This window comes from Mustela lutreola, chromosome 10 (genome assembly GCF_030435805.1).
Source record: "Mustela lutreola isolate mMusLut2 chromosome 10, mMusLut2.pri, whole genome shotgun sequence".
Classification (NCBI taxonomy): domain Eukaryota; kingdom Metazoa; phylum Chordata; class Mammalia; order Carnivora; family Mustelidae; genus Mustela; species Mustela lutreola.
Genome location: NC_081299.1, coordinates 101,070,687 through 101,092,199, shown reverse-complemented (window position 1 = coordinate 101,092,199; position 21,513 = coordinate 101,070,687). Strand labels below are relative to the sequence as shown.

Below are 21,513 nucleotides of genomic sequence, written 5' to 3'. Positions count from 1 at the left end.
TTTTTTACTATTGTGTTCCCTAACAAGTGGTTCTTAGCATAGTATCTACATAAATAAGGGCTCAGTAAAAACAAATAAATTAAAAAATTAATATTAAGACTTTTTTTTTTTTTTTGGTTGGTTGTTTTGCTTTGTTTTGTTAACAGAAAAAAACTCCTGGACCTCCATTTGGCACTCACATTTGGAAGGGCCTTGACGTTGGGTCCAAACAACTAGTAAGTGCCCCAGCCCCTATACTCAAGAGTCCCAAGGTGCTACAGATGCGCCAGTTCATCCAGCACGAGGTCATAAAGGATGAGGTGAAATTGAAGTTGCAGATTTCCCTTAAGGTAATGGAAGTCAGGTAACTTGACCAAGAAGTATCAGTAACAGGGCAATTATTCCTCTTGGTTTCCTGAGGAACCTGAAATTATGTAATTCTCCCAGTATTTATCTAATGCAACACATGAATGTCAATTTTCCAGAGGGTAGGAGGTTAAGAGGTAGAAAATAATGGTTCCCATAAGGTATAGGAAGTATTGAGGCCCTGAGACATTGAAAAGATAAGTAAGTTCTACATGTGATTGCCATATAGGGTCTGTCTGCTTTCTTATTGTATGGGAAACTGGTTTAATGACCTCTGGAAAAAGGTAGAGCTGTTTATTAATCTGATACTTGTCTGTGGAAGAAAAGTACTGTTGGTTTTTGGAAATGGTCTAAGAATTTGTAAATATATAGTCAGTTGTATAAACTACATCTGTAACATCTCACTTTCTACTTTGTTAACTGTCTCAGAGTGAGATCATATGTGTTTTGCTCATGGTTATATAGAGCAAGGGACCATTTATTTATGAACACAAGTACTTATGGGCTCCTGGGTCGCTCAGTCATTAAGCATCTGCCTTTGGCTCAGGTCATGATCCCAGGATCCTGGGATTGAGCCCCACATCGAGCCCTGCATCAGGATCCCTGCTCAGCGGGAAGCCTGCTTTTCCCTCTCCCACTCCCCCTGCTTGTGTTCCCTCTCGTGTTCCCTCTCTCATTGTGTCTCTCTCTGTCAAATAAATAAATAAAATCTTTAAAAAGAAAGAAAGAAAAAAAGAAAGAAAGAAAGAGAAAATAGGTACTTATGGAAAAAATAAAACATATTTCTCTTGGAAGCAAATGCATGGACAAAGATTCAACTGTAATAAAGCAAAGCCATGGGCAAAGACTAGACTCTAATTCATAGAATTATAAAGACTATCCCTGGAGAGGACTCTAGAAACCATCTAACCCAAATCTGTACATTTTATTGATGAGTACACTGGAGCATAGAGTTAGAAGCCGGGCCTCTCTGAAGTCTTCATGGAGTTCTAATATCTTGTGGCCCTCAAAGTTTTGTCTTTGGACTTTGCAGGTCTTTGCTAATTAATACAATTAAGGAAAAGGTTTTCCAGATAGCTCAACCAGTAACTGGTTTGTTGAGCACTGCAAACTTACATATTCTTACTCTTTTTGTAGTATTTCAAGTTGATGTTGACTATTTTGGTGTCTCTTTCTACCTTATTTCTATTTTTTATTGATTTATTTTATTCTGCTGATTTAGGATTATATAAACCATATTCTAAAGAAAGAAGACAAGCTGCAGGAAATGACTGTTAAAGATTCCAGAACCGAGGAGGAGAGAGGCAATGCTGCAGATCTCCTCAAGCTAGTTATGGTGAGAAAGAAAGATTTTTGTACCAATATTTCTAGTGTTGTTTCAGTATTAGGTGCGTCAAGACAAATATTACAACTAAAGCTGTTTCTGCCACTTCCGTGGACCATTTGCTCTGTCCTTATAATTTCTTATTTCTGGGGAAATCTGATTCCTCATGTACTGAATTTTCCAAATGCTATTTAGGCTCTTTCTTAATTCATAATTTTGAAGGCTCTTAAATAAAAGTTTATATTGTCTTTCAAGAAACTGATGTTCATCAAAATGTTGAACGAATTGGTTAATGAATGACATAGGAAGAAGGAAGAAAAAGGAATTTTGACAACTTAAAATGATTTGCACTTTGAAAAAATTGTTAAGTGAAAGGGATGGCTAAAAAAAATCTAATAAATGTTGTATTGGCATTAAAAATCTAATTCATGGGGTGCCTGGGTGGCTCAGAGGGTTAAAGCCTCTGCCTTCGGCTCAGGTCATGATCCCAGGGTCCTGGGATCGAGCCCTACAACAGGCTCTCTGCTCAGCAGGGAGCCTGCTTCCCCATCTCTCTCTGCCTGTCTCTCTGCCTACTTGTGATCTCTCTCTCTCTCTGTCAAATAAATAAATAAATAAAATCTTAAAAAAAAAAAAAAAAACTAATTCATTTTATAGTAGTTTCCGTACAAGATCAATTTGAACACATGAAGAATGCTTTTAAGCAAAGTGAATTTGTATGTAATATAACCATCATTATTAAGGAATTCTATCTTCTTTTCAGTCATTCCCTAAAATGGAACAAACAACGAAAAGTCATGTAACTGAAGGTAACTACTTTAATATTTTAACTTTAAAATTTTTCTGCAAAATATTTAAAAATCTTAAATACACTTCCCAGTCATTCCTTCATCTGATAGCAAAGTACCATGTACGTATTTCTGTTGCCATATTGACCATGTTGTATTGTAATGATTTATTTACTTTTTTTCCCGCCTAAATTGTGAGATCCTTGAAAACCATGACTGCCTCGAATTTATTTTTAATTTTGATTTGTTGAATGAAAATAGTTGACATCTGACATTTATGTTAACCTCAGCTTGTATTTCCAACATAGCTAAGATACAAGAGAGACACAGTCAACCAGCCAACACTCTCCTAATGGCGTGTGCGCGCACACACACATTTGCAGAACTTTTGAGCAACTACAGTTATCACCAAAACTTTGCACTTGTATATATATATATATCAAGCAATCTAAGAAAATATCCTCACTCAAAGTATATTCATTTGGTGGAATATACCGCTCCAGCAAACTTAGTTATGTGATTTCGTAGTTCGCAGCAGACAAGCCAACCAAAATTTAGTGGTTTGGGATTTTCTTTTCCTTTTCTATTTTGGCCATATGACAAAGGTCAGAAACTGGTAGGCATAGGCTTCATTTAGCCCACCGGTGTGTTTTATGTGTCCCCCACAGTGTTGGCTTGTACAGTTATTTTTATTTATGTGAATTTTCCATCTCTTGAAATGTGACATTACCACACAGTGACATTTGGCTGAATGTAATAAACAGCTGTGCCTTTAGAGTGACCATGAACAAAAGAATCAACCCTCACAACCTTCAGTTGCCACTCCGTTGTCACTCTTTCACATGGGAAGCCCATTACACTAGGACTGTCAGTTTAACAAATAAAAACACAGAAGGCCCAGTTAAATTTCAGTTTCAGATAAACAACAAGTAACCTTTCCATATAAGTGTATTTCATGTTAGATTTGGGACATAGTTTTTCAAAAAATTATTTGTTGCTCATCTGAAGTTCAAATTTAACTAGATGCCTTATACTTTATCTGGGATATATACCTTGCAGCATTTGAATCTGTGACCTGTGGTGTGAGGGGACAGTCATCATAGAGGTAAATGGGCAGGTTGCCTAATAATGAAGGATGAACAAAATATATTTTTCAAACATCCTAACAAAAAAACAGACAGAAGAGACAAACAGGGTCTTGCATACTTACAGCTGCTCTTGAAATATTCATAGTGGTCATTTTAAGTCAGTGCTTTCCAAAGTATTTCCCAAAATTTCCCAAAGTATTTCACTAGTTTGTGAAATGGCTGCCCCCAAAATGAATTTTATGATAAAATAAGTTTGGATAATCCTGTATATTGCCTTATTTTTTAGAGAACCAGAGTGTAAATTAACTAAATCCTACAATAACAAAACATATTTAATCTTGTATAAACCAGTGTTTCCCAAGTTCATATAACCATAAAACATGGAACCTTTTTAATTTTGTAAATCTTTGTTAACATCCTACTGAGAGACCATGTTCTGGGGAATAGACTCAGAATAACCACCCAAATTATCAAACAACTATTGTATTATATTTATATCCTTAGATTTTTTTTGAAGATAAACAATTTCAACAAAATGGTTTGTTTTTTTTTTAATTTTTGGTGTTCCAGGTATGATGAGAGGTCAATACATTTTACATTTTGACAATAAGATGTGTGTTTTCTCATAGGATATTTCCTACAACTGGTCTGATTTACTGTTATATTATAGCTTGATCATGGAAATTCCAGGAAACACTTAATACATTAAATATAGGCTCTTAGAAACCCTCTCAAGTGAGTCATTGGGGACTGACTATGCATTGTGCTATCGAGAAGGGAGGATAAAAGTTAAATGTGTCTCTTCTTAAAGTTGCAGCCCATCTATCCGATTTATTCAAGGAGTCTTTGCCTGCTGCTCCAGAACGTTTGCCAGAAACATTGGATTCAGATTTCTTTGAGAAGAAATGGAGGTAAGTTGATCCCGTACTGTGTTCCAATTAGCGTGAAGCATACCAGTGATTGAAAAAAGTGAAGAGGGACAGAGTCCTAACTCTGGGTGATGACATCAGTGAGTTCTCAGCCTCTCATCTCCTACACTATCAACAATTCATCAGACAGTAGAGGTGTTTCTTGTATTGTTGGGAGCTGAGAATATTGCCCTTTCCCATTGTACTTTCCTTTCCTTTCCCCCAGGTACACAATAAAAGCGAGGCACTGGAAGAAAAAGTTGGAACAAAAGAGGTAATTCTATCTTGAAGTGTATATAAACATGTGAAAAGGCCCAGTTTTGTGGAGTCATGGAAATGGGAGAAGTTGAAAGGTCCTACCATCTAGGCTCTCCGCTGTTCTTTGAATCTCTTCTACATTTTTGCTAAGTGGTTACTCAGCTTATGAGTGAGGATGTCACCATCTCTCGAGGAAACCCGTTTGACCATTACATAGATCCACTCCTTTTCATAAGCAAGAAAGTTCTTAGGTACTTTCTGTGCTCTAGTAATTGTAATATACTAATAAATATCCTAGAACTTAATGCAGAGCCTAGTTATCAACTTTCAAGGTTCTTATAATTTGATGAGGAATGTGCTCTCAGTGTTAAGTGCTTTGGTTTCCTTTCATTCCTAGCTGAAGATACCACCCCACCAGGAAAGGAAGCCAGATAATATTTACTGAGTATATTGTAGTACATATGGTACTGCTGCACACATTTGCAAGGTTCCTCTCCAAAATGACTGGAGGAAGGATGAAGATTCTTCTTCATAAAAATGTCTGGGTTACCTTGTAGAATGTGTGGGAGAAGTAGTGAGATAGGACCCTCCATCTTATGGACCACCCCTATATTCAAGGTCAAACTAGAAGGTATGGTATTATCTCGTAGAATACCCCTACAAGGAGTTCTGAGAGAATGGTAACAATGTTGCCTACAGGGAAGGAGATGGAGAGGTTAGGGGACAGTGTGAGGTGCAGACTGCCTTTTTATTACATACTCTTTAATACTTTCTGAATTATGTGCCTGTGTTTTCTAGTCACATTTTTAAAATCTTTGAAACCTATAATAATTTCAGGTTTTAACCTACAGGAAGATAATGGCAAGCCAATGGAAGTTTTTGAAGAAGAAAGTAAAACACATAATTAGATTTGAGTCATAGAGAAGGGTTGGCAGCATGTAAACAGATCTGGGGAGGAGGGTTAAGAAATGAGAGTTTGCAGGAAATGGAGGGTGATCAACAAGTATCAGATTCTATGGAGGAATCAGAAAGGAGAATGAAAAGAGGAATTTGGGTTTATCACCTGAGAGATTTATTTTGTGAGAACAGCTCTAAGAGAGTGTAAACAACAGGCCATACTGCCATAAACTGAGGAATGAATTGGTGAGGCAGTAGAGAGAAGATATTTTAACAGGAAATTAAAGTTGTTTGAGTAAGATGATATTTTGATGAGGCCAGTATTTTCTGACAGAAAAGCTAGTATAAGAGAGAGGGCACTAATCTCATGTCAGCAGACCTAGGGTCAGTTCCAGTTTGATTACTTATAGCTAAATGATGCCAGCTGGTTGTTTCAGTTCAGTAAAATTTACCTCAGGAATTCAGTTTGCCTATCTATAAAATGAGGATAATTGGGCCATTTAATACCTGAAGTGTCTTTCAGCTCACACATTGGGTGACTAAGAGCTAACTAGCATATACACGCATCCAGATCATGGGCTTGGGGGCAGGCAACCTGGGTTTTAATTCAGACTTCACCTCTTACTAGTTACATGATTTAAAGAATGTTACTTACTTTTTCGACACCTTGATGTTTTGACCAGAAGAACGGGGATAATAATAGTAACTCATAGAGTTAGTATAAGATTAGATGTGTAAAGCAGTTGGTAAAATTTCTGGTATATAATAAGAACCTAAAAATGAGAACTATCTCAAATAAGATTAGGTCCATCTACTTTTAACAGACAACCCCTCAAGTCAGGGCTTTTACAAGAAAGTTTACCTTTCCTGATGTAAAAGAAGTCAGAAATGAGTAGTCCATGGTAAACAGCACCACAACATTGCCAGACTGTTCCATCATTCCTAGCGCATGATTTCCATCCTCAGGTTTGTGTCGTGGTTGCAGAATCACTGTGTCCGCTGAGGCCATTTCATCCATATTTCAGGAAGTAGGAAAAGAGATGAGACAAGGACAAAGGGAAAGCCTCTCTGCTGGGTCAGCCTTCTTGAAAGGCTATCTGGAGTCTTACCCGGTGGCTTCAGTTTCTTGTCATTGGCCTTCCCTCTATACAGGAAAAGCTGGGAAGTAAAGTTTTTAGCTGGTATATTGCCTCCCCAGTCTAGGGTTCTCATATTGGAAAGACAACTAGGAGGGTTATCATGATTGCTTTTATTTTATTTCCTAATCACTGATCACACTAGTCATAAACCATTCCTTAGGTTTGGGTTTTAGCTTTTGTTAACCGTGCTACTGAATTTATAGAAATCAGTAGAATCAAATGGGCAGTAAAACCTCAGAGAATTGAAAGACATGCAAAAGAGGTCAAGCATGTGGATTTTAGTCTTTTGAGATCAACTGTAGAAAACACTACCATGGGGCATAATTATTTCTTATCTTAAAGGAAAGTCTGATTTCTGAAGTAGGAAATGTGACTGATTCTAGAAGGAGCAGAAAATGAACCAAAGCAAACTGACAAAAAAAATTTCCGATGAGTTAATTCTTACCAGTTTTATTGTTGGTGATTCCATTTTCTGTGGGATTTAAAGCTAAAATTCTGTGTCTTCTTTTTATCATTATGGAAATATCAACCAGGAAGGAAATTGAAAACACAAAAAAATACCTAATGGAAATTAGAAACAAAGTAATATCACCCTACTTCAAATCTGAATTGAGCAAGTGCTATCAGTCTCAGGTAATTGAATGTAATTAACAACAATCGACTAAGAGTCTTTACAAAAGTTAATGCAGTGCATGTGTCATTATGTAATCAACCTTTCCTGATGTTTCTTTCCTGCCTCAACCCAACTGACTTTACCTTTCATCGAATCCATGTCCTCACAAACATACGAGAGGGAAAACTAATTTCAGGTCTTGCACCTAAGGAGAAGTTTGCTGCCAATGTATTATTACTACTCCACTTCTCTGCCTTGCCTTGTCACTATTAATTACTCTCTATCATCCGTTTTAAGCCCTTTTTGGGATCAAATCCTCCCTATTTTTATCCTCTTATAGATTCTATTTTGAAGTTTTTATTCCATTAAAATTTCTGTCCCCATCTACTCTTGAAACAGCACTGAATTACTATGAGTTCTTGGAAGTCCATGGAGATAGAGCACTCCACTTCTATGAACCTTGAAACTCCCAAACAAAGTGAATATTTTCATGTGTTTTGAGCTCCCTGTATTGCTACAAATGTTCCAGTTGCTATTATTAGCCAAAAGCTGCTTGAGAGGAAGTTATAGGAAGTTATGATTGACAAAATCTAGAACTGAGTTAAACCGTCTCTTGAAAAACATGTAGTTTGCCAACTTTCTTTTCGGAGCCTAAAAAAAAAAAAAAAAATGCTTTCATCATTGCTCATCAATTTAATGTACTTGTGACTTTTGCCTTCCAAGCTTGCGTAAGTCTTAAAGGAAGTCTTTTGGTTTTTCCTTGCAGTTTAATTATCTGGACACCCTTTCTAAAAACCTGCCTCCTTTTACAAAGAGGGAGGAAGACACAAACAAAACAACTCCTAAGAAGACATCTGATCTTCTTCCAGGTGACGCGTTCATGGAGCTGTTAGTCCTGTTAATGGGCTTCAATGAAGAGTGCCTAACAAAGGCCTCTTAAGACAGAACTTGTTCCTACCACCTTTGTCTCAGTACTAGTTAATGGCATGACCTTTTGTGACTTGTATATTATAAATTTGGCTGAGTTATTTGAGGAAATCAAGATAAAAATAAAATTTAGTTTTCGTTCCACATGCTTAGAATTTACCTAAAAACATTTAGAAGAGCTGACTAATTTATAAATCAAGGGAGTAATGAAAGGTTGGTGGAAAACAGGGCAAAAATGCAGGCTTGAGTTATCACTTCACATAATACCTAATTATAAAGAGGAAAATGTGTCTTTACAATGGAGAGCTATGGCATTTCCAGGTTAACCAAGCGATCAGATTTCTACCAATTGTGACAGCCTAGCATTAGGTGTTTTTTCATATAGTACAATACGAAGTGCTTAAGACCTATGTAGAATTCTTGTCCAAAGTCCTTAACTTGAATTTAACCAAGAGGAAACAGTCAGACAAATCCAGAATGTAGACATTCTATGAAACAACTGTCCTGAACTCTTCAAAAAAGTCAATGACATTAAAAGAAAAAAATGGAATAATTGTTCTATATTAATAGAGACTATGGGCACCTGGGGGCTAAGTTGGTTAAGTGGCTGACTCTTGATTTCTGCTCAGGTCATGATCTCAGCGTTCAGCCACTACATTGGGCTCCCCACTCAGCAGGGAGTCTGCTTGAGGATTTCTCTCCCTCTGCCCCTCCCCCTGCTTGCTCTCTCCCTCTGTGTCTCAAATGGATGGATAAATCTTGAAAAAAGAGACAGAGAGATAGAGACTTATGAGGCATATAAACTACATGCAACACATAAATTTGGGTGCTATACTGAGAAAATAAACAGATTTTGGAGCAACTACACAGGTTTGAGGAGAGGACTATATAGTTGAGGGAATTGTGGAATATCTGTGAGTTTTCTTGGATGTAATGACAGTGCTACAGATGTATAGAACAATGTCTCCATTTCAAGAGATGCATGTTGGAGACTTTAGGGATAAGATGGAATTTAATACTTCTCTTTAATAAACCGGGTAGTAAAACCACCCTGATAGAAGGGTTTTCTACTACACAATACAATACCAGAGGCTCAGCTTCCTGGAATGAGCATAGCCAAAGGAAACCTCTATTACTACAGAGATTGCAAAGAGTAAGCCTGGAACAACAACTTAGACATGAGATAGGAGAAATGAGAGATGAAGGTGGATGGTGTTGTGCCCGTCTTCTCCCAGGCAGACAACTCTCATCAGTGAAGCCTACTGTCCCCTTGAAAGGGGTTGATGCCACAGGTTTCTCAACAATCCTCCAGCAGCCCGCACTATTCAGCCAGGGTTGCCTACATACAAGTTGAAATCCCCTGTCCTTGATAGATATATATATTTTTAAACATTTTTTTATTTGAGAGAAAGAGAGAGAGGGCAGGGGAGGGGCAGAGGGAGAGAGAGAATCCTGAAGTAGCCTCCCCTCCAAGCCTGGACTCTGGACTTGATCTCAGGACCCTGAGATCATGACCTGAGCCAAAATCAAGAGTGCTACACTCAGGCCAACCGGGCCACTCAGGCGCCCCTTGAAAGATTTATTTTAAATTTGTTTCATGTTGTACTTCTTAGATATATATTAATAAAGAGTCACATCATCATAATAATGAATGGATTTAAGATTGGAAACTTAAAAAAAAAAAATCACATCTCAGTTACTCTGGCCAGGGTAAAAGGTTACCAGGTCCCCGTTCATAACCCAACCAAGATAACTACTGTGTTATCTTGTAGAACCAGCTAACTCCCAGGGAGTGTGTTCTTTGTAGATACTGTCCTTTCATTAATGGCAAACATTACTTCATATTATGAAGACTCTCTCCCTCTGACTGGACTTCTTCCATGTGATCTTTCTAAAGGCAAGGGTAGTGGGAGTACCCTGTTCATGGTAAAAAAGAATAAAAACAACAGTAGTCCTTGCATCATTGTCCAGGTATCACTTTATAAGATTTGTTTGGGGTTTTCTAGATGGCCAGCCAGATTCAGAGGAGGAATCCCCACAATCCCCACAGCGTCTTCTAAAACCAAAGAATTTTGTGGACATCAAGGAGTCTGCTGGCCAGAACCAAACTGAACCTTTAGAAAAACCTACTGAAGGTATGGTGGACATTTGCTTTATTCTATTCATTCCCCAAACTGAACATTAAGTCTTTTTGGACTAAGGAATATGGCACTGGGAGCTGAGTGTATGGTTGGTCGTTACAGAAAAAATTCTAAAGGGTCACAGATCCTGAAGCTAAGGAACTTTGTAAGGCTTCTTAGCACATCAAAGTATCTCAAAAAATGTTTTGAGAATTATTGAAAGCCCCATAGTAAAAGGAAAAGATGGCAAATATGTTTTTGTATATTATTATTGTATTCTATTGTTTTATTTTATATTATTATTTTATTTATTGCCTTATTTGATTTTATCCCCCAGGGATATGAGAGTTTGCCTTATGTACTAAAGATCAGGAACCTGGTAGCTTTGTTGAAGCAGCTAGTAATTTGGTAGTTAGACTCAGATTGACCTGCCATTTCAGTACTTTCTTGGTCTGCAGGTGCTAGAAGAGAAACATAGGGTATTTATGCAGCACATCATCTCATCGAGGTAACAGAAATTAAAGTATGGAATAATACAAAGTAATTGTTGTACAGGGGAATCACATTACACCAATCTCACTGAAGTTAATTCAACTTTATGGTTGATCAGCAAAAAGAAAAACATCAATTTAAATCACGTAGGTGAATTTGCACTTCTTCATGCCTGTGGACATGGCCCATAGTGAAAGTGAACTGGAAGTTTGCCAATAGGTCTTAATTACCTCTTATAGAGGAAGCATCTTGCCATATTTTGGTAACTTAAGGGATTTGCCTTTTGCCTTCCTGACTTTAACGTTATCTCTTGTATAAAGTTTATTCATTTAGTGGATAATTTGCTCAATGCCTACTGTCTGCCAGGCATGTTCTAGGTGCAGAAATGCAACAGTTAAGAAGCTAAAGTCTTATAGGGTTGTGCCTACTACGGACAGACCTAGATAGTAAGTAAACAAATGAATTAGATAAATTCAGATTGCTTGCACAGAGTAAAACCACATATAATGTATAGAGACTGTCTTGGGGAGAGGGATAGCATTTTATTAGGGGGTGAGAAGGCTCCTCTGGGAAAGGACATCTGAGCTCAAACAGAATGACAGGAAGGAGCCAACCATGCAAACCCTGGGGGAGGGGAATGGTGCAAGTGGTGGGAACAGCAAGTATGAAGACCCTTAGGGGAGAAGAAGCAGAAAAACTGGCATTTAGCTAGAAGAAAATGGACAAAGGAAGAGGCAAAAGGTGAGGTCAGAGACAGGAGTAGAGAGAAGACTGTGTGGTGCCACAGAAGGACTTTGGGGCTTTAGTCTGTGTGTAGTTTTTAGCCAAACACCACTGGAAGGTTTTAAACAGAGTAGAAACATGACTCATCTGCATTTTTAAAAGATTACTCTGGTAGCTGTGTGGATAATAGCTTATGGTGGGGAAGGGGGAGTAGACAAGTGGAAACTGTGGTGGGGGAGGAAGCCACTGAGGCAGGACATGTGAGCCCCAGCAGAGACCTGGCCGGAGCAGTGGAGGCAGAGAAGGTGGGAAACAAATGAACTGGAACCATATATTCTGGAGGCAGAGCCAACAGGACTCACTGGTTCACTGGATGTGGGGCTGAAGGGTAAGAGAAACTAAGGGTGGTTCCCAGGGTAAGTACCATGGGACCAGTCTTGAGGCTGAGAATGTGTAGCTGTAACAGGTTTCAGGCGGCGCTGATGTTGCTGATATAGGATCACCCTTCAAAAACCATAGCCCTAAAGCAAACTTTAGAATGTAACATTCAGCCAGAGGAGGGGCCACAAAAGGCTACTAAGAAGAAGAAGCCAGTGAGGTTGGAGAAAAACAGAAGCATGAAAATCAGTGTTTCCAGTGGATCAAAGTGCCCCAGAAGGCCCAGTGAGATGTGGAATAACCACGGGACTGGGTAAGATGGAGATCGCTAGTGATTTGGGCAAAAGCACCTTAAGGGCATGGTGGGGCCTGAAGCCAACGCAAGTGGGCTGTGGGCTATTTATGGAATGGCTGAAAGGAACCAGAAGCAGGAATGTGTAGCTTCCCCCAAGAGTTTTGCTGAAAAGACGAGAGAAATGGCATTGCAGCTGGAGGCAGATAGGTGACCAAGGGAGAGATGTAAGAAAAAAAAAATTAGACATATGGGGGATGTTGAGTTGCAAACAATAATTCAGTAGCGAGAGAGAACTTACAGTGTAGGAGGAGGGAGCTGACTGCAGGAAAGCAAAGTTCTATAGAAAGAGAGAGGATGTGACATTTGGGGCAAATCCTGAGTGACAGAGTTGATCTTGGATATGAAAAGGCCACCTCATCCACAGTGACAGGAGAGAGAAGGAATATGGATACCCTGGCAGGTAGGTTTTCATGTTGAATATGAGGCAGATGAGCAAGTCTGATGGCAGAGGAGTGGGTATAAAGATAGAAAATCCACTCCAGAGGAACAGGAAAGCAAAACAGGAAAGGGGTGACTGGTTATTTCAGGTGACAGTTTCATTTCATTAGAGGTCTCAGCAAGGTCAAATGTTGTGGACTAGATACTATGGGGTAATGAACTAGATTAGGAGGTCATGACTTAGAGAAGAAAGTGGGAACAAATTCTGAAAGTGGTGACATTTTTGGTTTTGGTGAGGTTGAGATTCGACCATGGGAGTTTCTGGGTGGAGAAGCACAGGGGTGTTTGTTTGTTTGTTTGTTTGTTTAAAGATTTAATTTATTTATTTGACAGACAGAGATCACAAGTAGGCAGGGACGGAGGCAGAGAGAGAGGAGGAAGCAGGCTCCCCGCTGAGCAGAGAGCCCAATGTAGGGCTCCATCCCGGGACCCTGGGATCATGACCTGAGCTGAAGGCAGAGGCTTAACCCACTGAGCCACCCAGGTGCCCCAAGCACAGGGTTTTGATTGGGATGTCTAGCTGATGTCTCCAAGAGGTGAACTGGAAGTCCGTCTGGGGTGTCAAGATCTCCAGGGAATCCAGGGAATGATTGAGAGGTCAGTAGATAGCAAGTATGTGGGGACGGTGTAGGAATACAGTCTGATGGCTTGAGCTTCTAAGAAACGGGGATTTTGATACTTTTTTAAATTAACTTATAATGTATTATTGGTCCCAAGGGTACAGGTCTGTGAATCATCAGGCTTACACATTTCACAGCACTCACCATAGCACATACCCTCCCTAATGTCCATAACCCAGACACCCTATCCCTACACCCTCCCCACCAGCAACCCTCAGTTTGTTTTGTGAGTTTGTCTCCCTCCTGATCCCATCTTGAAATGGGAATTTTTAAAGAAAAGAAAAAAGTCTTTGAAATGAGGGCACCTATCACATCCCTAGGCACAGAGATTCCAAGATGAGAGACAATAATCGACTCGATAAAAGTAGTAGATCACATTTTGATTTAAACAATACCGTTTAAGAAGTTCAGGATAGGAAGAGAGTAGGGGAAAGCTCTATCGGAGAGCTGGCCTAGAAGAAAAAATTGGATTTCGTAGGTTTTAAGATTTAAGATTGGATCACTGAGACAACCCTCATTTTACTTGAGGAAACTGAAGCCTAGAGGAAGGCAAGCAATCTCTAAAATCATACAGCAAATCTGGGAGGGCAAGAAAGTGAGTTTTTTGACTCCTCATTCTCTGTATTTTATTATGTTGTCCTTCAGATGCAGGAAGGAGAAAAAAATATTTTATACAAAAAAAAAAAAAAAAAAAAGTATGGGGATGTATGTGTTCCAAAGCCTGATAGTAGAAATGAACTGCAAACTAGCATAAATAGTTTAGTGGTTCTTGTTTGGTCATTGATAGAGTCAGTCAGAGGAGGTCTGGATTTTGTAAAATAAAAAGGAACTTGTTGGCGTTTGCTACAATAAAACTGTATAAATCTCATAGCAATTTAAAACAAGCATTTTTAGCGTTTGGGGTTTGGAGGTGGGCTGCAGTTGCCTTTGTTCCAGGCTGCGGGTGGACACACTGGGGGCCCCACGAGGCCCTGAGATCTGAGTGTGCACATCTCCTCCCAAATCCACACTCAGTGACACCACACTGAGAGCTTGAGTCCCCCAGGCGAGCAATCAGCAAATATTGCAAATGTGCAAAGTGTCCAAGCCAGGGCAGTGTTTCTCCAGACAGACAGTTGTTAAACTTTTACCAGCACTCCCAAGGGCTGCAGGAGAAAAGTGGGGGTGTCACAGCTCCCACAGGGAAGGAGGTGCCCACCCCCTGAGACTAGCTGCTCTCAGGGTGGAGGGGAGCAACTCAAGAGAGGTGAGTGGAAATGCACATTGTGGCTCACAGCCTGTGCTCAGGACTAGCCGCCTGCCCCTTACCCCTACCTACTCTCACTGGTCAGCTCAAGTCCTATAAGAGACCTCAATATCAGTGGGGCAGAGAAATGTGCTTCACTTGCAGGGAAGACATGTTCAGTGAGGAACACCAAAAGCCATGCCCTGAGGGAAAGGAAAAAACACATTATTATGAATAGATACCACAGTCTGGCTCAGCGTAGAAATGGGGAACCGTGACAGCTTCTTTAGGGAGCCACACTCCAAGGTTGTAGTCAGATGACCTAGAGGACCATCCCAATTCCACTTTTAAAGTACCTCTGTATCAGCTACTTCAAGCCCCTCTACTACTCCTCTCCACTCCTCCAATCCGTGCTGAAGCCTGGGGTTGGCTCAGTAGGGTGATCATGCTTCTGTATTGTGGCCAGCAGCCTGATGTGGAGTCTAAGAATCCACTCTCTCTGGCTCTTTAGAGAAGAGCTGTGTAACCTTGGGCACACTGTCTAACCCCTCTATCCCTTCTCATTTCCTCTCCTATAAAGAGGGAATGATGGTATACACATCACAGGGTTGTCAAGATTAAATGGGTATCTGTAAAGTGCTTTTTGGAGTAGTGCCAGGGACGTGATTAATGCGGGATCTGTATTTACTATTAATAATAACAGTATGAGCAATTAATTAGAATCCATCAGACTGGTAAAATGCAATCACAGAAGTCGTATGCTCATGGTAAGAATACAAACAAAAAGACACGTTGAGCCATTAGAATGGTTGCCAATGTCAGGAATGGTGACCAAAGAGAATAAAATACATTAAAATGTACATTGTTATATAAGGGATATGATAAAGGGCACAGATGAATAGTCAGGTGAAGAGGTACATAGGGCAAGGTTTAGAAGGGTCCAGCACAGGAGTGTCTCTCCCTGTGGAGTTGGGGAGCAAACCCTCCAGGCATGGATGTGTTCACTAACCCAGAAGCTCTCTGAACGCTGTGCTGTGGGGATTTTTATGGAGGAATTTTATGGATGAATGAACCACACAGGCATGACCAATCACTAACTCAATCTCCATTTCCTCTCCCTTTCTTAGAGGATGGAGGTGAGGGTGGAAGTCCCAAGCTTCTAATCACGGTTTGGTCTCTCTAGTGAATGGCCCCCATCTCGAAACCATCCAGGAGCCCACCAAGAGTAGCCTCATCACATCCAAAGACACTGTGATCGCCCAGGAAAGTCCAACACATTTACAAGCTCTGTGTCAGGAACCTGGGTCAAAGACCAAATATTAGGAAGAAAGGTGTTCCTAGCACTCTTATCATCTAGGAAATTCCTAAGGTTTTAGGAGTTCTGTGCAAGGAACCAGGGGCGGAGACCAGTAAATAGGTTTTCTGTTATCTCATGCTAGTAGGAAGAGCATGTTTCTGATGGAGGCTGACTCACTTAGTGTGCATTCCAGTCCTGCCACTTCTTTTCGTTTCCTGGACAAGCTATTTAACTTCAGTTTCCTTGTTTGTAGAAAGAAAGAAAGAAAGAAAGAAAGAAAGAAAGAAAGAGGAGAAAGAGATACTGCTATTGTACTAGTTAGGATGCTTTGATTTGTAACTGAGTGAAATCAAACTCAAACTCACTCAACAGAGCTGGGGAACATTTCTTGGTGCTTAAAAGCAAACCACAGAGTTGCGGATATGGTGCCAGACCAGGGATGACTGGATCCAGGCGCTCTGGCTTTTCAGGAATGCCTTTATGTCTGCTTGCCCCTCTCTTTGGGTATTCCCCTGGCGTTCATCTTGCCCCATCCCTACTTGTCCCTGTTCGCTTTTATCCTCTCCTGCAAAGAATAGACTATGTCCATGTGGCAAGAACCTTGACAAAAGGGAGCCAAGATTTTGATTCTCCCAGATCCATAATTCAGTAGGCACACTGGGATTATCCCTGCTGCCTTCTGTAGGAATATCCTGGTGAAGGGCCTGCATTGGCCTTGCCTGTGTCATATGCTATCTTGATGGCTGGGGCCAGAGATGTGGTGGCCCCAGAAGTATGTGTGGTAGGAGCTGGGGTGGAGGTGGTAATGGGGAGAGTGCTGAACGTACAGTAACCATAACTGCCTTCACCCTCAGCTCATAGGGTTTGATTAGGATTAAGTAAGATGCTCTAGGTAAAAACATACCTGCTGTGCTTATCTGTAGATGGTAGACACTCAAATATTGGTTTTCTTGCCTTGCCTCTCTTGATGATTAGAAGGTGTGAAAAGATATTTGAATATGAGAATTTAAAATACTGTTTTTGTTTCAACCTCCTGCATATTTGGAGAAATGCATACAACCGAAGCTCTGTAAATTACCTACTTTTGCTCACTCCTTCGTCAAGTTCAATGATCTGAGGATTTAAGTCCCTGGCTTAATTTATCTGTAATTACCAAGCCACTTTTTACAAACATAAATGCAGTTGTTGAACCAAAAAAATTCTTACGATTTCTCTCCCATTGGTTGTAAGAGATCTTTTAGAGTCAGCGTTTATTGTGTTGTACCTTGTTGATTTAATGGAAAGAACCCTGAGGAGTTCTGGTCACCCACTTCTCAGAATTTGTTTTTTCTCATTTATTTAAAAATGGTGATACTAATAAGCCTCTCTGGTGCCCATCTCAGAAGGGTGTTGTGAAAATCGATGTTAAGTTAAAATCTCTTTGTAAAATGTAAAAACATAACACAAGAACTGATAAAAAGCCTCTATCCCTTTAAATAAGTTCTTTATAAAGGAAAGGAGAGATGTTTTCCAAGTTGGTTTATGTTGTCATAAACTGGTAAGATCTCAGATGCCTTTGAATAAAATGTCCATGTGGCACAATTAAAACTTCCTAACAGACCCAGAATCCTGTGTGCCTGTGAAAATTCCAACCCAGTCACTGCTGCAGGATGTCGCAGGACAAGCAAGGAAAGAGAAAGTGAGGTTGCCGCACTACTTGCTGAGTTCCAAGCCCAAGTCTCAACCTCTCACAAAGGTAACACAGACGTGGGAACCAAGTTCCCAGAGCCAGTCGGCATCTGATGTAATCCTGACTCCTTGAAGTTGCTGATTTCTAGCAGCAACTGCTGTTCACTGTACGTGCAAGATCACCTTTCCATGAAGGCATTCAGGTCACACAGAGATGAGCTAAGGCTGCGCTTTCCGAGAGCCAGCTCACCTGGCTTGGGAGAGGAAATTTATGAGCCAACTCTAAAATCATCGGTAGCTTGAAATCAGCCTGCAGGAGTTCTCACACCATGGAAATCAGCAAATGCGACTGATCAACATTCTTTGCAGAGAGCTGGGTTAACACACACTACTGGATAAGGGGATCATGGGCCACCCTTCTCATGACTCAGGATAAAATCCAAATGACAGCATCACAACAAACCCTGTTTGCTTCTCTACCTCATTAATCTCTACCCTCATTAATTAATCTCTACCCTCATTACTCACTTCAGCCATTAAGGGTTTCTCTTAGTTTTCCAAAACCACCAACCTCCTTCCTTCCTCAGCCTCTAAGATAAAGGTTCCCTTGTATCTCTGCTGGGAATCCTGCCTTCAGCCTACCAATCCAGTTTTGAGAATCTGCCTTCAATTCTTGCATGGCCACACCATGTTCATGGCCACCACAGAATGTATTGCAATGTCCGTAATCGACAACGTGATAGAGTCCCTGGGGACCTTGTTAGCATGCAGATTCTGAGTGACTGGGGCCCAAAAGCCTGCCATTTCCAGCAAGCTCCCAGGTGAGCCCCATGCTGCCAATCTGGGGAATAACAAGGGCATAGACAGTGATTCTCAAAGTGTGATTTCCAGACAAGCAGCATTGGAAGTGCCTGGAAATTTATTACAAAGGCAAATTCATGGACCCCATCCCAGACTTACTGACTGAAAAAGTCCGGGGGGTGGAGTCAGCAATTTGGGTCTTAACCAGCCTCCTGGCTGATTCTGATGGAAGCTGAAGCTTGGTAATTACTGGCACCAAAAGCATAAAGTTTAGGATCAGGCAAACTCAAGTTTGAAACTTTACTCTGCCTCTTACCACCTGAGCAAATGATGTCTTTCTAGTCCTCTGAACTTGGGCTTCTTTATCCATAAAACAAAGCCTTAAATACCTCCTTACGTGCTCTTGTAAGGTTTACACAAGATTGTTAAAGCCCATTTCCTCCCATGGCCAAACAGTCCTTTTCCTCTAGCATTTGAACCTTTATCTTATCTTGGGAACACAACATAGAAACCCTTTTCTTTGATTTGATTACTGTTTCCTTAATGCAAAGGTGCAAGATTCAGTTGGAGGAAGAGTGAAAACATCCTCTGTTGCATGCGCTGCCATTAATAACATGACTTCATCCCCTTTTGGATTCCATCTTCTCCCGCCATCAGTGAATTTTGGAGTGCTGGAAGAGGGACACACCTATGCCACCACCGTGAAGCTCAAGAACGTGGGAGTAGACTTCTGCAGGTGAGGCCAAGGCACTGAAGGTCTGCTCAGGTCCCCTTCTCCTATGCTTGTCTTCAGATGCCTGCATCAGTGAAGGTTTATTTGAACTGAACTCTAATTACACCTTGACTACTGAATCTTCACGTCATTCATTCCATCATTTACTCTTTCATTTATTCATTAATTCTTCATCAGCTCAGTGTTTATCAAGCCTCAACGATGCCGTGGGCCCTTCTCGGCCCTCCCATTTATCATTATTCACACTTTGGCAGAAGCAACTCAGGACTGATCTGCAGTAGCGAAGAGTGAAGGGGAAGTTGTACCAGTGTTACGGGAACTAATGCACAAACCCTGAAAGTCTGTTTCTCAGATCCACCACCAACTGTAATATCAACTGGCATCTGTTTGCCCTCTCTGATCTAAAAGTGGTTTTCATTACCTTATTTCTGCATAACTGAGGCCAAAAGGCGGAAAAAATCACCTGAGTCTTTAGGGTTCCTTTGCCTCTGAAGATCTGACTTGATCATAACCCACAACCTGCCCTTCTAGTTGAAAATACCCTAGATCTGACATTCAGTGACAAGAAAAAGAGTCCTTCCTTTCCAGATCAATAGAATTGTGGAACTTGTAGAGATAGACCTTAGAGACTATTATGAAGGATCAGAGTAATATGTTTTAAGGTCTTGTAGGCTAGAGCAAGGCTGGACCTCAGATCTCCTGTGGACCTGTTCGCAAATCTGTGCTCACTGCTTCCTATGGGAATTCAGTCCTTCCCATTGGGGCAATATATTCTGTATATATATATAGGAAAACTCCCAATTACAAAAGCTCCCCTATTCTATTTGTAATTAAACTTGAGCATAAGGTGGGGGGTTTTCCCCCATAAAAAGTGGAATAAATGTTTATTTCAATTGCAGTGTTATGCTCAGAGTTATGCTGTAAGTGGCAAGTCCTTCCAATTTATGATTGGAAAGGACTCAAGATTGGAAATCAGATGAAACACAACTGCAGAGGCATCTAGTTGAAAAGATCCACATCCCATTTTAGTTGAGGCAAATATCCAGCTTCAGGAAATATATTTGTTTCCTCAGAAACAACCAGGCCACCAGATCAGACATTATTGGTTTTCTCGGTTGCTGCCAACAGAGTGGGTGGGGAAAAATAGAGAATCAACTTGAAACTAATAAAACTCATCCGCGTAGATCCTGTCTACTCAGTGTAGAATTTTAGCTTTTGGATTTCCCTCCATGGCTTGTTAAATTCAGCCGTTATAGCACAGGCAGCAAAGTCGATGGTAGGAGCGGCAGGATTGAGGTCAACGTGGAGGTAGGCTTTCCCTGGCATTTTAATTTACTCCAGGTCTTTAACCTTCAGGCAGAACCCGCAAACCACAGGAAGGGAAAGAGATCAATAAGCACCACGTGTGAGCATGGGGCTTTTCAAGTTCTCCAACATTCTCTGAGCCTTTTCTGTTTCTCCTCTGCCCAAACATGCAAGCCCCATACCACGACAGAGCAAGACTGGCTCCCATGCTCCAGTGCTTTCCAAAAGAGCCTTTATTCTTCAGCTTAATGATCTGGCAGTCAGCCTCGGTGTTCACGCCGGTGGCCACGCTGCAGTGCACACGGCAGCCAAACATTCACGACAGTCTGCCCTGAGCGGCTCGACAGCATCCAATAACCAAGGGTGGGAACTGGGGTTGGAGTCTGTTTGACGCTGATGAAAACTGTTGTTGGAAAGGCAGTTGTGAAATGGGCCCCAGATTCTTCTCCCAAGTGGCGATTAGGTTGTTCTCCTAATGGTATGGACCTCCCCCACTCCCAGTCCCACTCCTTTGTAGCAAATATTAACACCTTCCTGATTTTATAACATCCTGGTTGGTTCATTGCTTTTTTCTTATGGCCTAAATTTATTTCCATCTTTTTGCCTGGTAGGTTTAGGGTGAAGCAGCCCCCACCCAGCACAGGACTCAAAGTGACTTACAAACATGGACCTGTAAGTCCTATGAGCTGTCTGTTGTGTGTGTCCGTGTTTGCATGTGTGAATGTGTGCATGTTTCTGGGAAAGTGGGTTTTTTAAATCATTCTATGCATTCGGTTTAAATCATATATAAGTCTAATTTTTCTAGTATCATAAGTAAAAGATTCCTGGTATGGGTATACCGCATGTATACCGCATGTTGCATACTGCACATAATCGCTGTGAGACAGATCCTATGTGTAAACAGTTAAACTTCCAGCTGTGGAAACTTTTCTGAAGTTCACTTATTTGTCCCAATACTACAGTTATGCACAATTGTATGAAAAATACCTTTTTATAAATTAAATATGATTTGACATGCATTTGGAAAGCTGATTACCTAAAGGTGTCCTATAATAAATTCTTCTGCAAAAT

At 40.7% G+C, this 21,513-nt stretch overlaps 1 protein-coding gene across 1 annotated transcript in view; it reads left to right on the top strand.

The window, feature by feature from the left end:
- The window catches only part of SPAG17 (sperm associated antigen 17), a 224,885-nt gene that overhangs the window by 179,839 nt on the left and 23,533 nt on the right, over positions 1–21,513 (top strand). Inside the window, exons 36-46 of the mRNA XM_059137012.1 lie at positions 147–329; positions 1,568–1,681; positions 2,433–2,478; positions 4,357–4,456; positions 4,680–4,727; positions 7,281–7,380; positions 8,127–8,229; positions 10,294–10,422; positions 17,534–17,670; positions 18,956–19,140; positions 21,054–21,114. Coding sequence (XP_058992995.1) covers positions 147–329; positions 1,568–1,681; positions 2,433–2,478; positions 4,357–4,456; positions 4,680–4,727; positions 7,281–7,380; positions 8,127–8,229; positions 10,294–10,422; positions 17,534–17,670; positions 18,956–19,140; positions 21,054–21,114 — 1,206 coding nt within the window. The remainder of the gene's footprint in view (positions 1–146; positions 330–1,567; positions 1,682–2,432; positions 2,479–4,356; positions 4,457–4,679; positions 4,728–7,280; positions 7,381–8,126; positions 8,230–10,293; positions 10,423–17,533; positions 17,671–18,955; positions 19,141–21,053; positions 21,115–21,513) is intronic.